Below are 17256 nucleotides of genomic sequence, written 5' to 3'. Positions count from 1 at the left end.
ACACTGTGGTGCAGCTGGTTCAGGAGAAGCTCCACTGACCATGCAGACATCTGGGAGCAGCAATCTCAGGATATCTGCTAAGCTCTGACAGCTTCTTTGAAATTTGGTAGCTTTCACTTCTGTGTTTCTCTTTACCATGTATAGCACTGGGACTGACTTTTCCCATTTCCTGACTTTTTTTTGCCTGGCTTGGGGAAGTGCCTGGTCTTTCTTAACACTGACTGTAATCTAGGGCTAAGCATCTTGGCTTTATTCAAAGATGATGGCATATAGCAGCAACATAGCGATTTACTGTTGGTGGAGTCACAGTACAGGTCACATGAAGGCTGTTATCAGCTTAATTTCCTTGCCCTTTGGGAGACTAAACAAACAATTTGCCATATATTGCAAATGACCAATGAACTTCATTGTCTTCAACCTTTTTCAGCTGAGTTATGTTTTGGGTCTAGTGACTTCATACATTAATATTTAACGAAGCTTTTTGAGCTAGCAGGTCAAATGTAGTTTCTGTGATCTGAAAACTAATGATGTGGTTTGTACCCTATCTCTAGTACTACCTGTGTAGCATGTTACAAATATGACTGTTATACAAACAGTTGAATGCTGAAGTTGTCACTGAACCTTAATACCTGCTGACCATGGCAGATTCTTTGTCAAATTGTTGCCAGAAATAAGGCAAAGGTTGATATTGTGATTTTCTACAGGACACTAAAGAAAGGCCTATCTGAAAGCATAAAAGTTTAGTAGCTGAGATGTTGTTATTCACAGCAGAACAGGCAAGACGATTTCCACAGGCTACTCTGCTAACCCACTCAACGAAAATGTTCAGTGAAAAGTCACATTGTAACGTTAAGGACATAGGAGCCCGAGGATGGATGTACTGGATCATGACAATAGGCAAACCAGCCCAGAATCCTGTTCAATAGTGGCTTAAAAATGAGTTCCCAAGGAAGAGAATAAAAGCATGACAACCACAGGGGCATATGCTTTCAGATTGCTCCAGTCTCCAGTGATTCCAGAGCTATCAGTGTACCCTTTGAGTACCCTCAATGGATTTTTCTCCCATGAATTTGTCCAATTACTTCTTGCACACATACATCTTGCTATGTACAAACACAGGTGGATCCCAGGAGCCAGCCCATACATGCATGCCACTAGGCAGGCCCAGCAAAGCAACAGAAGACATTCAGAGGAAGGCCTGGATTTTGTAAGATTGGTTCATACAGTGGCATCCCACCCTGTCAATTTGAGCTCGAATTCACAGGTGGAGCCAGAGAATGGTGCCATTTCATAACAAGAGCAGAGGCCCCAGCATCTGCTTTCATACCACACTGGGAAGAAAGCAGAGTCTTTCAGGTGCTTCTTGTGTATCAGAACTGTATCAGGATGAGTCTTTCATACTCAAATAAGCCTTTCATACTCAAATAATTCCTGTCTTTCTGTCATCAGTGACGACCCGAGACCTTTGGCAGTTAAATCTCTTCCCAGTGAGACTCACGGATCCCTCCAAGCAGTTCTGGCTTTATCCCAACACCATTTTGAAACCCTTCAGGGATTATGCGAGTAATTAGGTAAAGAACAAAAGAAACATGTCTAGATGTGGGAGTGATGCTGCAAGCAAAGCCATGCTTTTCCAGTGCATTAGGCTTCACAGCAGTCGTTCACCCTCAGGGCTACCAATAGAGGAATGCAAGACACCTCATCTGCAAAAGTAAAGGAAAAGAAAATGCAAACAACTTCAGTGTTTCCCTGATGACAATAAAACTGACTGTTCTCAGCAATGTAATCATCCCTCCAGAAATGGCCTAGAAGGTTCCTCTCAGTTTCACTCATCTGCCCACTTCTGGTTTTAAATGCCCTTGGGTACAGTATTCAGAGCAGTGCCGTTGTAGCAGAATTTGCTGAATTTGTTGCTGATAAAGAAGATCATTAGGACCGGGAGAGATGTGCAGGGAACTAGAGTCATCTGCCTCCAAACAGATCCCTAGCAGTCAGACATGTAAATCTGTGTAAGTCCCCTGAGGCTCCCTTTGTAGTCAAGGGAAACAAATAAACTTCTTCAGTGACTGACTCATTTCACACTAAACTAGGTGAATAAGAAAACGCAGATGACCCATTCTCTGGAAGTATCGGTGTTCTCCACTAGGGGAGACTAGCTGAATTGTGCGCCCACTGTTTTAATACCTAAATTTATGTGGGAAATGTTTCTGTCCTTGCTGCTGTAGAATCTGCTAGTCCTCAGCTAACTGGGCTAAAGATAAAATCTGCCCGTTCTTTAAATACCACTTTGACAGCTCATTAGAAAACAAAGTCTGGTGTTCACAGTGTATCTGGCTATTTTTGTGCACATGAAAGTGCAGATGTAAGCACTCAAAACCTGATTGAACCAATGTGGACTCAAGTTCCAAGCCAATCAGTTGGTGCAGGAAGGAAAATGCCTTTCACAGCCTATTACCATTACCTGAGAGACAAATAAGAGACTTAGATATATATAAAAGAAAATATATCTATAGAGAAAGAAGTTGTATAAGGACATAAAAGAATATATCTGTTTTAACACTTCCTTCCAGTGTCTCACACCACCTAAGGGGTCAGTATCATTTTGGCTATGTATCTCAAAAGAAGTAATGGGATGGGCTGAGTGTTGGCGGGTGGCAGAGCCTGTTCCACTTTCTCAGAGGAACTGAGATAGTCCCTGATGTGGTTGTTTAGGTGGTATCTGTCTCATCTGACATTAGTTGACCGAAAGCCTGGATGAGCTCCCTGTCTAGTGTGTGGAGAGAAATAGGCACTGCCAGAGGACACTGACACCCATTTAATGCTCACCCGCTATCAAAAGGTGCTGGACAGAGACCCGGCTGTCTGAGGCGAAGAGCAGGAGAGCGGTCAGAGTGTGATCGGAGCCTGTGGGGTGACAGGGGAGGGCTCTTCTGTGGGGCAAGATCTACCCAGGAAGCATAGAAATGGGGACTTCTCACCCGTGCTGGGGACCTGGGGCTGTAAACCACAAAGCTTCTCAACAACAGGGGGAAAAACAGAAAAGGAAAAAAAACAACCACCACCCAACAACTTGTTTCAAACGCAGCCATCCAGGGAGATTTGCTACAGAGCAACTCTGTTTGACCCACTCCATTTTACTTGCCAGCATTATCCACTGCATCATCTTTGAGTACCAGTTGCATAGACAGGAAATATGTGATCTTTGTTAATCTGAGATAGTCATGAAAATAATATCCTTTGGCACTGATTCTCATTCAGAGTGAGTTTAAGAGTACCTTCATGTCTCTTTCTTATTGCACAGATTTCCTTCAGTGATGAAACTAATTGGTTTTTTTTATTCCAGTAATCTTCCCATTCCCTTCCTTAAGCTGCAGTGTTATCAGCTTCCATTCTCTACACCCCATGTCCTCTTCCCTTGTTTATTTGTCTTCCCACTGGGGCTTCACTGGGTCTGAATTAACATTGCTTTAGGTCTATGACATGACTCACAAAACTCAAGTTTAGTAACATTCATTAACCCTAATAACCAAAGGGTAATTCATGCTCTTGACACCTAAACAATGTCAGAAAGTAAGTATAATTTTGCACTTACTAAATTCCTTTTTCTCACCTTGTACCTACTTCACTGGTTTACTGCGCTACAGGTTTCCTGAAACCTGAGCTAATGCTATTTGGTAATTATGTGTCTAGTTCAGGAAAGGTGTACCTGTTATCCAGACTCCTTTGCATACCTGCTTAGTTTTAAGAACACACCATCCACCCAGCCCTGGCCAGCAGCAAGCCTGAGTGCCTGCTGAATGTGCAGCCCATTCCACATCTCCTTGTACAGTGATGTTTCCTCCAAGGTTCCCTGACTTGCTTTAGTCATCTTGCTATAACTACCATGTTCAAACGTGCTCCAAGAGAGGATCAGTATCTCCTTACATAAGGTCACATAAAAAGGAAACACACAGCCTAATGCCACGCCTTGTAGTTGGGGCTGGGTAGAAAGTAGGGGAATGGCAGGGGAGGCACATTAGACCCAAGAGGCTGTAGGAGTCTGAGTACAGTGTTTACAGTAGACCACTAGTACTTTACGGACACTATGTGTGATGTACAGACGAGTTTTGGCAACAAAGTCCTGGGATCAGCTCTTCGGTCTCAGGTGACTGAATCACTACTCTGCTCTATTTCTCTGCCAGAAAACATACATAGTTCTCACCCTGTTTGTAGGGTTTTGGATTCCTGTGGTGAGGAGGAGTGGGAAGCATAAGATTCAATTTAAGATTTTACATTGTATTAATCACTCAGTATTAATTAAACCAGTCATTCTGTTAAGCTGTGTTCAGGGTGCCTTTACCTTTCATGGATCTTCACACGTCCTATGGATTTCCAATTAGTTTCTAGAAACATCAGAAAGGAGACTGCAGGTTGCTGTAGGATTTGTGGTTTGGGGACAACCTGTGAAGATGCAAATGCTGTGGATAGTATGGTTCGTCTGGTTAAAATATCAGATTAGGACAAGATGAGTGTATCCCTCAAAATCTGGAAGTGTGACAATTGCATAATTTCATTCCAGAAATGAAGGTGAAATGCCTAGGAAGAACTTGGAGTCGTGTCCTTTTTCAATGACACCACCTTCCTCTACTATGCTTATATACTAGAGTGGCTGACAGATGTCAATCTACGCACGAGGGCAAAACCATGATTTCCTCAGTCTTACATAAACCCAGAGGAACACAAGATGGCGAGGCAAAAAAATCAGTATGCAAACAATTACTTCATCTCTAGTTTGTTCATTCTTATCTTGAGCAGATTAATAAGTAATCTCATATCTCAGCAGGAATAGGAAGGCACTATTGGTTAATTTAATCCATGTGCTTTGGTATCACAGCATATAAACAAGCATGGATTTACACATGCAACATCAGGCTCTTCTGACACTTGACTTCTCTTCCTCAGCCCACCATGGAGCTCCTGGGAATGACCACTATTTTCTTGCTGGTCTGCATCTCGTGCCTTCTTCTGTTTGCCACATGGAGAAGTATATCACAAAAAGAGAAGCTGCCTCCTGGTCCCACCACACTCCCTGTTGTTGGAAACTTGTTCCAGATGAACCCGTGGAACTTGCCTGAAAGCTTCAAGAAGGTAAGGCACTGTCTTCTTTCCTATGTTGTCTCCATTGCATACAGAACAAAGTCTGGTCTAGACTGTCTCAGCTTAATTCACAAGCTTAATTTGCATCGACTAAATGTCAGACTCGAACAGAAACAAATTGTTTCCCAGAAATACGTGCTTCTGAATTCTATATATTGCAATAATCTGTATATCTAAGTCTATATCTTAAGTCTATATATTGCAAGTCTGAGTCTATACATTTGCAATTATTAATGATGAGTCCTTTGCTGACCTCCCAGCAGTACTGCTAATTGCAGTGGATCGGCAATCAGGACACTGATGCTACTGCGATATTCAGTATACTCCTCCTGTGCCCAACTCCCCACCACACTGGCAACGCAGCCTGGCCCTTTTTTGGGGAGGACCCTCCTCCATTTTTCTGCCGCTCCTCCCTAGCAGATAGGTAGGATCTTGTGGGAGCAGAAGCAGTAAGTGAAGGGGTTGAAGAAAAAAAGTTTGGAGGTGAATTGTGCTGTCCGTTCCCTCCTCTGGCTGATGTCACCCCTCTGACAAACAGAACCTGGGTGTGGCAAGGTCTGGGAGGGGACAGGTGGAAGGAGTTCAGCTGGAGTGCCTGTTCCTTATGGGACTGTGAGGGAATGGTGACAGATGGATGGGAAGGGCAGGTGTCCCTGTGATTTTCAGAGCAAAATTTTGGCGATGGCCAACATCACCACGTGTATCGTCAGACACACACATACCTGTATGAGCTCCTTTTTGCCTTGGTGCTTGCAAACGTTGAGAACCATGAGCACCCTCAGGCATCCTGCTTTGCTTCAGAGCACTAGGTGATACAGTTTCCCACAATAAGAAAAAAACGTGTGACTATATCTAGTTTGGTCTTAAAAAGTGAACACGAGGAGAAGCATTCCAGGTCAAACTAAGTAGCCCAGGAATCTTTCTGCAATTGTAGCCAAAAGCAGATACCTGGGAAAGAGTACATGATTAGTGCAAGGATGCAGTGACTCTCTGCTGAGATACTCACCCGGTTTCCAGAGTCTGTGGCCCAGGAGATTTTAGAGGTGACTGTGGTATGTTTGTGCTCAAAAACCCTTTAGGCACTTGCTTTTATATAAGTGTATATAATTGCTTTTTGAGCCCATGTAAACTGTTATCCACTCTGACCTGTAGAAAGCCATACCAGACAATTTTGCCAGCCCTATGAAGAACTATTTTCTTTTCTGGGATTTGGACTTGACACCTCACCATTTCTATTCGTATCCTCTTATTTCTTGTACAATTCTCTCTTTCCCTGGCTGTAATTCACAGCTGAAAGATGTCTGCATTGCTGCTAATCAAGGCCATGTCTCAGCAATCCACGTCACCCCTCAGACCCCTTTGCTACAAACTTCTTTTCACATCGTGAACATTCAGACATGTTGTTCTTTGTGTTTCTCTTTCCTACAGCTCAGCGAAAAGTACGGTCCTGTCTTCACAATAGATTTAGGCCCACAAAAAGCTGTGGTGCTGCATGGCTATGATGCTGTGAAAGAAGCTCTGATTGATCAGGCAGATGACTTCAGTGGAAGAGGCAATCTACCACTATTTCAGAGACTCTCCCAAGGCACAGGTGTGTCCCTGGTAATGTTAGCTTACAAAGCTGATACACCCAGTGCTTCAGGATCCCAGCTGAGAGGGCAGTGGAGGAGGGAATGGTGGATTTCATTTACTACTTTCATGCATACGAATTAGCAATAAAAGACTAAAAGCCCAACTCATTACTTGGACCCCTGAGTAAACTGGACCCCTGGAGAACTGTTTAAGGTCACAGGCTGGCTTCAGTGAGTGCCTTTCTATTTTCAGCATCCTTCAAATTCTGGATAAAATTTTGTTCATTGAATGTGCCTCTAAGATCTTATGCTTATTCTCCCATTTCTGAAAATACTGGCAATATACATACAGCTAAGAACCAGCAAAAGTAAAGTCCACAGCACAACAAATACAAGATAATATAGGCTGTCCCAGTAAGGGACACATTCAAGATTAAGCCCTGAGCTTATTCACCAAGGCAGTTCCAAGTATGGCATTTATCTGGGTAAATAGTACCTATTCCATGGTGCTATAGTACGGTATTAATGGCATTGTCAATAACGATACGCTGCGTGAAGGTACATAGCAGAACATTTGAGCAGTTATGCCACGTGCCTAAGGCCAAGATCAATTCAGTACCAGTGTTACCTTCTTATTTACATCCTAACATAGTTTTTCTTACTCTGGGAATAAACTCAGTTTTACTCAAAGTGCTCTGATGGGTTGCATTTGTCACCTCCAGAACTGCAGAGAAATTACATTTTTGCGCATATAGCAATTGCAGCATAACTCCACAGGGAGGTGTCTTTGCATGTTGAGAACTTACTGTGTAGATCCCGTTCAAGGAAAAAAAAACTCTGTTTCCTCATGGAGGTCTATTTTTCCTTCCTGTGTCAGGCATTGTGACCAGCAATGGGGAGACCTGGAAGCAGCTCCGACGATTTGTGCTCACCACCTTGCGGGATTTTGGGATGGGGAAGAAGGGCATCGAGGAGCGAATCCAGGAGGAAGCTCATTTTCTGGTGGAGAGGATCAGGAACACACACGGTAGGACATGGACTTTGCCTGCTGGAACTCCCTGCACATCTGCAATGAGACGATGAGTGGTGTAGGGCTGCTTCACCAAATCTATGACCCAAGAAGTGGGCATGTGGCTGCTGTTGCTGCTCCCTGCTCCAATGGGCAAAGTTATCACTGCTGGGAGTGGGTCAGTCAAAGGCACTGTAACAGTATGGAGGGATAAATGTAGGAGACTGCTGTTGGAAAGCATCCTTTAACCTGTTCTGCTTGAGGAACAAGACAGTAAGTGGCAAAGGGAATGGCTTGGCCCCAAAGCCCAGGTTTTGGTGGAATTCAGCCATAGACACAGGGCTGGGCACTGCCAGGTAACCAAGCAACATGCACGTCCTTGCTTTGTCTCTCTAAGTAAATGGATCTTGAAGAAGTGGGTGACCAGAGAACTCATTTACAGATATTTGGGGTTGGGTCCAGTCCATCTGAACACTAGCCAATACCTCCCAGTATTGGTGGGGGCATGCAATGGGAACAGGGCCTATAGGCTGCTTTTGAGGGCAGGGCATAATGTAGCCCCCTTGGTTTCAACCTAGAAATGCGTATTCCAGTAGTATGTAAGACAATGTTACTTCTAAGTACTTGGGCTGAGAGTGGCACAGTACCAGCCTGCATCACAGGCTTCCTTTCCACAGCCAGCCTTCAATGTGTGCTTATTCTGCAAGGGGAAAAAAGCAGACGGCTCTAAACAGACGGTGAAGCATTGCTGTTTCCCATGAGCCACTAGAAAAATCTGTCTGGCTTCATAGATAAACATTCCTGCCACAAATCAGAGAAAACACTCTCACCTGCATTGCTCTTATGCTTTCACTAGCATGGTAATATGGTATTTCCTGTGCCCTACTGCAAGCCTCCATCTCTGGCTCACCTTGTTATGGCATTTTTTACTGTGTACTAAAAGGCTTTGCAAGCAAGATATATGCAACTGAAAAGTATAAAGCCATTATTTATTCTTAATACAAATAATAAATATCTAGGACTAGTTATCTACTAGGCTCAGCATTAACATGCTCACCACCTCTGACAAGACATCTGCTGGGTCTTCAATGGCCAGAGAGTCATCTGTCAGGAAGAGATGGGCTGGTGCTGTTGCTCCTTGGAACAGGCTGATCCTCAATGCTGCCAAGTTGCCATTTTCTGACTTTTAGTGTTTCATATCTTTTCATGTTGTTGTTTCTCCTCTTGAAACCTTGAGATGTACTCTATGACTGTCTGCAATTATACCTTTCCTTTCTTTCTTGGGTTTAATCTCACTTTTTTCTCGCACCGTAGCTCTCTTAGAAGCTTATGCAGCTGTGCTAATTCAAACTAGACTTTGATCACAGGCATTTGAACCCCTAGGGGAGGGTTATACAATTGATGTTACATTAAGAGAGTTCGTAAACAGGATGCAATAACCTAGAGACATGGCTTAGGTAAAGACCTTATGGTTTAATTGGGTTTTGGTGGGAATCTTTAGACCGTTTCTAATAAACAGTCTATAAGGCAGACAGGTGTGTGTCAGCTGAAGAGGAACCAAGACCAGTGTTCTGCTGAGAACAGGACAAAAGAGATAGTTAAACCATTCAAACAGGGAAATCAGTTCACTTCAAGTAGGGAAGAATACGTTGGACAAGCCCTTCCCCATCCTTTCAAAGAACTGCAAAACTCTGGGTCTCAAGAGGATGTGAACGTCCCTGTAGCGTCAGAGGAGGGGATGATGCCTGAGATACTGAAAGCAAGATATCATTGTTGTTTTTTTGTGGTTGCAGAGCAACCCTTCAACCCCGGCACCTTCTTGGTCCACGCTGTTTCCAACATCATCTGCTCAATCGTCTTTGGGGATAGGTTTGACTACGAGGACAAGAAATTTCTAAATTTAATTGAGTTGCTAGAGGAAAACAACGAACTCCAGAACTGTATACAAGCACAGGTGTGTACAGTTTTAGTTAATTAATAGATTTCTTAATTATTCTATTATTTTATTAATGAATATTTATTCGTGTTATTAATTTTTAATTGGACTGGATTTTCCCAAATTTGGAGACATTTTTGGAAGCCAAAAAGGCAGTTAAATAACCAACTCCTGTTGTTTCTTCTTACCTTATGGAACTGCCATTGTATGTCCAAAGAATGATATCATGGCAGAAGTGGCAAGTAAAAGGCATTAAATCCAGCTGAATAATAAAGGCCTACTGTTCCAAAACAGCTCGGTTGCTCAATTTTTATAGTTACAGATAGGGGAACATTTTATTGTACCCACATGAATCAGAATGTGCTTTCCATCGTTTTATTTTTACAGTTATACAATTTCTTCCCAACTGTCATGGAGTATTTACCTGGGCCTCATCAAAAAATGATAAAAAATCTTGAAAAAGTTGATCAATTTACTGTTGAAATCATAGCGGAGCACCAGAAAACCCTGGATCCCAGTTGTCCTCGAGATTTTATTGATGCTTTTCTCAACAAAATGGAGCAGGTAATGTTGAGTGAGAGATTTATTGGATTGTAAGAAAACCACGGCTTGAATTTCAACTTCATTTCAGTTGTGGCAGGGCACTGGGCTTTTTGCAAATACAGAGGGGAACTTGCTTTTCTTCGCACATTAACTTCATTCTATCCTCTCCATTTTCTTATCAAGGATTTTTAAACACATAATTAATAGCACTAGCCAAAGTTAGGGAAGCTGAAGACCAACCTGGTGGATGTAATTCGATGCTCTTCCTGTATTAAAAAATGTTTAATACTATTATTTAGTAAAAGTACCATAAATGCTGGTGTTCTGGAGAGTGAGTGTCATATTTTTGAAAGGACATTAGATGTGCTTAAAAACATACATTATGGGTACAGGACTTTCCTTATTAAACAAACTGCCTAGCTTTGTCATTCAAAACATTCTGTCAAATGTTCCTCCAGGAGAAAGGGAATGGTCACTCAGAATTCAATGTTGAGACCTTAAGCAGAACCACGCTTGACTTGTTCCTCGCAGGAACAGGGACCACCAGCACCACGCTGAGACATGGACTTCTGATTCTCCACAAATACCCAGAGATAGCAGGTAATAGAAAAGGAAATAAATAATTAAATACTTTTTTAATAGGTCATGGGATCAATTTAGACAATTCTTGTCACCACCACATGTGGCAATGGTCCCCTGACTAAGGAAACATGTATTTTCAGTGTGGAAATGTATATTGGTCTTAGTTCTATTCACAGGAGAGAGATACTAGTACTAAGTACATTCATATATTCCTGGTATGCTAAAAGCAAGTTTTGTTCTAGATATGGGGAGAGGTTTAGGCAAACAGATGTGGCACTTTTGTCCATTCAACACTTACTTATTTCCTAACAGAGAAAATGCAAAAGGAGATTGACAGTGTGATTGGCCGAGACCGAAGCCCCTGCATGGCAGATCGGAGCCAGATGCCCTACACAGATGCTGTGGTCCATGAAATCCAGAGATTCATTGATTTCCTTCCACTAAATGTCCCACATGCTGTGATTAAAGACACCAAGTTCAGAGACTATTTTATCCCCAAGGTCTGTTCCACTGTGTCTGAGAAACGCCATAATCTCTTGAAAACAATGATGTGTTCTATTCATTGTATTTTATTTTATTTTATTTTCAAAAACACTGAAATGTGATATAAAATTGGAATAATTTTGTTTAGAAGGGGATTCTGGAAGTTATTGAGTCCAACCCCTTGTATTTGAAAGAAAAACCCAAACTTCATCCTCTAGGTAAAGAGGGAGATAGAGCTTTCTATCTTTTTCATGTTAATGCAAGGAATCAAAGTTCAAATTTATTTGGAAGCAATATTAAATACTCTAATCAGACTCACCATTAAAATTCATTAAAAAAAAAAATCTTTGTCATACCAATGGCACACATTTTTGTTCATTAAATGCTCATTTTAAACTTCCTAAACTTTGGCTGTCCTTCTATTCAGCTCTGGGAACTTCTCAGTGCCTCTTTCCTTTAGGATGTCTCCATTTTAACTTCCTCCTCCTCTCTTTGTTATTTCAGGATACTCTAATATTCCCTGTGCTGACTCCTATCCTACATGATAGCAAGGAATTTCCAAATCCAGAAAAATTTGATCCAGGACATTTCCTGAATGCAAATGGTACCTTTAGAAAGAGTAACTACTTCATGCCATTTTCTGCAGGTAAGAACTCTTTCTATTTCAGATCCTAGACTATCCTCTCCTAGAACCTCTTTGAAGATTTTAGTGGCTCTGTCACCATGGGCCGTACACTGATGTTTGGTGATCTGCTGGAGTCACTTCTGGGCAGCTCTAACCCCTGTACTAGAGTTTCAGCTGACATCCTTCTTTAGCATACACAAAAGCTCCTCCAACGCACTCTACAAGAAGAGATGTTTGAAGCGGGACTCAGCCATGCAACTTCTCTCTCTCTCCAAACTTACCATCAAACAGCAGCAGAACATGAGAGACCGAAGCCTTCAAACTGCCTTTGCCCACTGAGCACTCTCATTCTTCTAGACACTTAGGCCCTAGTTTAATTCATTTGCTTTCCCAAAATGCTGCAGTGCTGTCTGTCCATTCTGAGATGTCTGAACTTTCATGGAACAGTGGTTAAAATAAGTTACCAGCAAAATACTCCATTGTCACCTCACTTTGTATTATTTTTCGCTTGCAGGAAAACGCATCTGTGCAGGAGAAGGTCTGGCCCGGATGGAGATATTCATATTTTTAACAGCCATTCTGCAGAACTTTACTTTGAAACCTGTTATGGATCACAAAGGCATTGACATTACCCCAATAGCCAGCGTTCTGGCAAATATGCCCCGACCTTATGAGGTCTCTTTTCTTCCACGTTAGCCAAGTGAAGACAGTTGCCAGTTCCCAAGCTCATGAAAGCTCTGGTTGAATGAAAGTCATTTCCCAGTCTGTTGAGACTGAAACACTCAGATCATTTGCTGGGTTCTCTCATGTGTGATGATAATGAAGGTTTGCGAAACTATGATTTACATTGTGAATTTATATTGTAGCACACTGAACTGTTGTTTTCTGAGATCCCAGAAGAACATCTTTCAGTGAAAAACCTGCGTCCCCAAACCTTATACCCCCAAATGTCTTCCCAGTCTTGTACATATCTGACTGAATCATTTCACTCATTTATATGAAATATATTATAGCTTGAAGACTGAGCTGGCCTATGACCTATAAAACTTTCATTCTTAGTAACAATGTGGGAGAAAGCTGGACTGACCCTAAGAGACCTACCAGAACCCCAACTGTGGTTACAGAGCCGTCCATTGTGGCAGAGGAGGACAAATTAAATAATACTGGGATTCCCCCAGTGCCATTTACCACATGAACAGCAGCTTGCATCTTCCCATTGTTTTATGAAGCATGTAAATATCACTACAGCAATGTTACAGTCAGGCAAAAAAAGATAAAAAGCATTTACATGAGTTGCCAAGCACATGCACAGATGTAGGACTGCAATATCAGAAAGCAGGGGCAAACATCAATCAGTAACAAACCTTGCATTAATAAATCCTGTCATACTTTTACAGCATGCTTGTCTTCTGCCTGTAATTGTTGCTTATATGTTTGTCCTCTGATGGGATGCTGCAAATACAACAATGGATTTATCTTCAGGCCATTATATACACTTGTGATTATCATCCCCTTGGCTATCTTTTAACATTTCTATTGAACACAGAGTTCCAGCTTAAAAAGTGTACTCCACTCCAGAAGAGTTGTTTTTCAGCTGTTGGACATGTTGCAGTTTCCACTAATGATTTAAGAGCCCGTTCTGAAGACTGTGGATATTTCCACAGAGTACTGCTCTGAAAGTTGGATGACTTCAGAACAACCTGTTAGAGCAGCTGGGCAGAACTGTCTTCAGGTGCTGGGGAAAAAAATCCTTCTCTGGAACTGAACTCTTCTGTTTCTGCTTAAGGAGCTGTATGTGCTAGGCTGATTTTCACCCCCCCGGTTTGCAGTTGCAGTCCAAGTCCTCAAGAATGGATTTGGCTCCAAAGCAGTTGCAGAGACCGCTTTGATGAGATACTTTGTCCCTTGACTCTCACCTGCCAGCCCTCCCTTTCCTCTGTTCTCTTCTGTGTTCTTCGCTTCAAGCACCCACTACTTTCTTATTATATTTTTGTTGTAGTTTAACCCTGGTCAGCAACTAAGCACCACACAGCCACTTGCTCGCTCCCCCCCACCCCAGTGGGCGGAGGGAGAAAACTGCAGGGGGGGGGGGGGGGGGGGGGGGGGGAGAAAGAAAAAAAAGAGTAAAATTCGTGGGTTGAGATAAACAGTTTAATGGGACAGAAAAGGAAGGGAAAATATTAATAATAACAATAATACCAATAACAACAACAACAACAATAAAAATAATAATAATATTACACAAAACAAGTGATGCACAATGCAGCTACTCACCATGTACTGACTGATGCCCAGCCAGTCCCCGAGCAGTGGCCCCTGGCCAGCTTGCATCAGTTGTCCTGGCTGTGTATCCTCCCAGCTTCTTGTGCATCCCAGCCTACTCGCTGCTGGGGTGGTGTGAGAAGCTGAAAAGTCCTTGACTTAGTGTAAACACTGCTTAGCAACGACTACAACATCAGTGTATCGTCAACATTAGTTTCAGCCTACATCCAAAACACAGCACTACGCCAGCTAGTAGGAGGAAAATTAACTCTATCCCAGCAGAAACCAGGACAATTTTCCACCAGCAAATGCTGCAGAAGAGAAGACATAGAGATTTGATCACCCCCTGTACCGCTGTACCTCCTTTGGAACTTCTCACAGACTCTCCAGGTGAAATGTCTGAATAGCAACCAAGTAGTGCCTCTGGTTTTGGACTACACGTTTCCCCAGTACAATGCTGTTCACACACACCTAGCTATGTCTCTTCCACGGTGCTACTCTCCAAGAACGTGTCATCCTTACCACGATTTGGATTCTACCAGACACACAGAGGACCCTCAGGCAGAGAAGGGAATAGTTATTCAGGGGCAGAACTGGGAACAGCTCTCAGCCTAATTGGGATGCCACTGTCACACAATCCCCCAGTCAGCCAGGAGTCAGTCTCCAAAACTTCCTCCTAGTAAAGAGTCACTTGTGGGACAAGCTCCTCTTCCCATTTCTGCTTCCTGGAGGTGAGATACTCAAGAGTTTGTGAAGGAATTTGCTATTTCTTACCTCTCTCAGCTGAAAACACTAAGCGCTTGCTGGCAATGCATGGCTAGATGGATTTCTATCTTCAGAGTTCCTGGAGGTTTTCATCTTTGTAGTTTTAAAATAGCATTGTATTTTCTATACGTAGAAAAGCAATTTTTTCAACAGGAACAAGACTTGGTCCTGACTTTGCCTTTACTGCTGTGCCTTGTGAAGTTTCCTCTGCTGACACTTCGCCCCCTTGTGGCCCTCCTGCCATCCTGTCAAGGAAAGACAACGAGCAGAGAAAGGCCGTATTGTTTTTCTTTGACGTTTGCTATGCCCCGATCACGCAGATTCCTAGACCTTCCAACAGCATGCTGGGTTGCATGTGGTGAGTGGATCTCTTCATCAAAGCAACTACCAAATGCACCTGTGCTTAAAACAAGACACGGCTAAGCCAGCAGTTCTACAAAACCAAATCCAAATAGGAGTGTCACTGGAATACATTTAAACCTATTCTTGAGCCTGCTCTTTGCCTTGCTATAAACATACAAAGGAGACACCGGGCCCCTGCCTAGGAAGAGGTGGGATGGGGCAGGCCAGGAAGCACCCCGCAGACGGAGCCTTCTCCAGGTGAGGTAAGCACAGAGGGAACGAGACACATTGGGTATACTTTCATGTGACTGTGTTACATACCCACTGTCACTCAGTCCCCTTGATTCCCTTGAGCTTGAGGCTTGAGAAGCTGTTGACAACAGCTGCATGGATGCTCTTTTGGAGGGCACCATTCCAATTTCAGTCATGACACTGACAGCAGCCTCGGCTTTCAAAACATGTCTTTGGAGACCTGAGAAGTGCAGATCAGGGCTTACAGCTAGTATGTGTGTACCCCACAGCGGTGTTTTGTAGTCACAGTCTGCTTCATCATGAAATTCCTGTTCTCTGCTGAGCAGAGGAAAAACTCTAGCCCTCGTGCCCGTGAGAATGTGTTCTTGCTTAGCTAGCACTAGCCTATTCTTGGGTGCAACCCTTTCAACCCAAACACTCTGACTATCCGTATATCTAGCTCCAGTGCTAGGAAAACTTCCTACTGGGCTGCTGTCATGTCCATAGCTGCCTTTGGCAACACAGCATGCTCCAGGCACACAGTATGGAGGGAAATTCTTGCTGCCACAAGGCAAGTTTGGTACCTTACGCCATGCCCAAGAAGGGTGAGGCACATAACTCTCTCCTCTTTTCTTTTAAGAAAGACTAGCAGCCGCGAAATATCTTCACTATAATGTGTGTCCCCACGGCCTCAAGATGAAAAGGTGCCCTGCTGGGCTCAAGGCACTTGGAAGTGCTAGGGCATGAAACACAAAACAGAGAGGAGCACTGTGCTGTTCTTCTTGGCCACTTCAGGAATTTACACAGCAAGGCTGCTGTCATGATGCCAGTGACAGTGAATCCTTCCTACTGCGGAACGCTGAATTTTGGCACCCCAAATGGAATGCGGACAGTATGCGTTAAGGGAGGGTGACTGGGACACACCTTAAGACAGTTTGGTACCCTGCTTGGATCTGTGGAGTCTGTCTCCCATTGAGGGTCTGAGCCCACGGTCACATCCAATAAAGGCGTGGACTTGCAGCTACACTGGCAGTGTGCTGCCATTAGAGCATGGAGTGTGTCCACGCCACGTCCCATTCTACATTCAGCATGTGACTGGCAGCTTATCTGCCACAAGCAGAACTCATCTGGCTTGCTGCCATGCCTAGTGTCCTATGCCAAGTCACACAGGGCTTGCTATTACTCTTACCACAGGGAGATGATCACAATTCTCTAGACAGCAGGTGGCCAGCTCTCCATTGTAATTTCATGGGATACACCCTGTCACCCTTTCATCTTGGCCTCTGCACCTAGCCAGAATGCAGGGCTAGCTGCATCCCTGCAGTGGAGAACAATTCCTTTTGCATGCCAGCAGGTGCTCTGTGTCTCTAGCACCATCTTCCCAGAAAGAGCTGGGAATCAAAGAGACCACCAGGCTGGAAGATCAGTGGTCTTGTTTCAATCCTAGAACAACCTGGCCTGGTAAGCATTTCAGTGGCTGGTCAGCTCTGGGCGATGGCCATCTATCCAGAACCATTTCCAACCCGATACGAATCAGTAACTTTTCTGTTCTTCAAGATGGGGTAGGGGCCAGGGAGGGACTTACAGGTAGGGGATCAGGGACTAAGCTTGCAGCCACATGCAAGTGCTATACGCTATAATGAAAATCCTCATGCTGCTAGGGAACAGAGGAGCTCCAAGCAGCACCCTCACGTTTCTACACCAGCAGCCAAACATCTGTAATCCTCTTCCAAAACAGCAAAGTGAAAGGATGGTACTACCAAAAATACTG

At 43.5% G+C, this 17256-nt stretch overlaps 1 protein-coding gene across 3 annotated transcripts; it reads left to right on the top strand.

Annotated features, from left to right (window-relative positions):
* The first annotated feature begins 4947 nt into the window (after positions 1-4947).
* LOC147415339 (cytochrome P450 2H1-like) lies at positions 4948-12581 on the top strand. 3 transcript variants are annotated; one of them, XM_086467135.1, is made up of 9 exons: positions 4948-5127; positions 6565-6727; positions 7585-7734; positions 9510-9670; positions 10040-10216; positions 10654-10795; positions 11090-11277; positions 11765-11906; positions 12400-12581. In XM_086467135.1, the coding sequence occupies exons 1-9, from the start codon at positions 4948-4950 to the stop codon at positions 12579-12581; spliced, it is 1485 nt and encodes a 494-aa protein (XP_086323261.1). The 3 variants fall into 3 exon arrangements, with proteins under 3 accessions (XP_086323261.1, XP_086323260.1, XP_086323262.1); XM_086467134.1 differs by having other exon boundaries at positions 9510-9679; XM_086467136.1 differs by lacking the exon at positions 10040-10216.
* The last annotated feature ends 4675 nt before the right edge of the window (positions 12582-17256 follow it).

The sequence above is a fragment of the Leptosomus discolor genome, chromosome 6 (assembly GCF_034619465.1).
Source record: "Leptosomus discolor isolate bLepDis1 chromosome 6, bLepDis1.hap2, whole genome shotgun sequence".
Classification (NCBI taxonomy): Eukaryota; Metazoa; Chordata; class Aves; order Leptosomiformes; family Leptosomidae; genus Leptosomus; species Leptosomus discolor.
The sequence above is the reverse complement of the archived record's forward strand: the minus strand, read 5'-3'. Positions and strand labels throughout refer to the sequence as shown.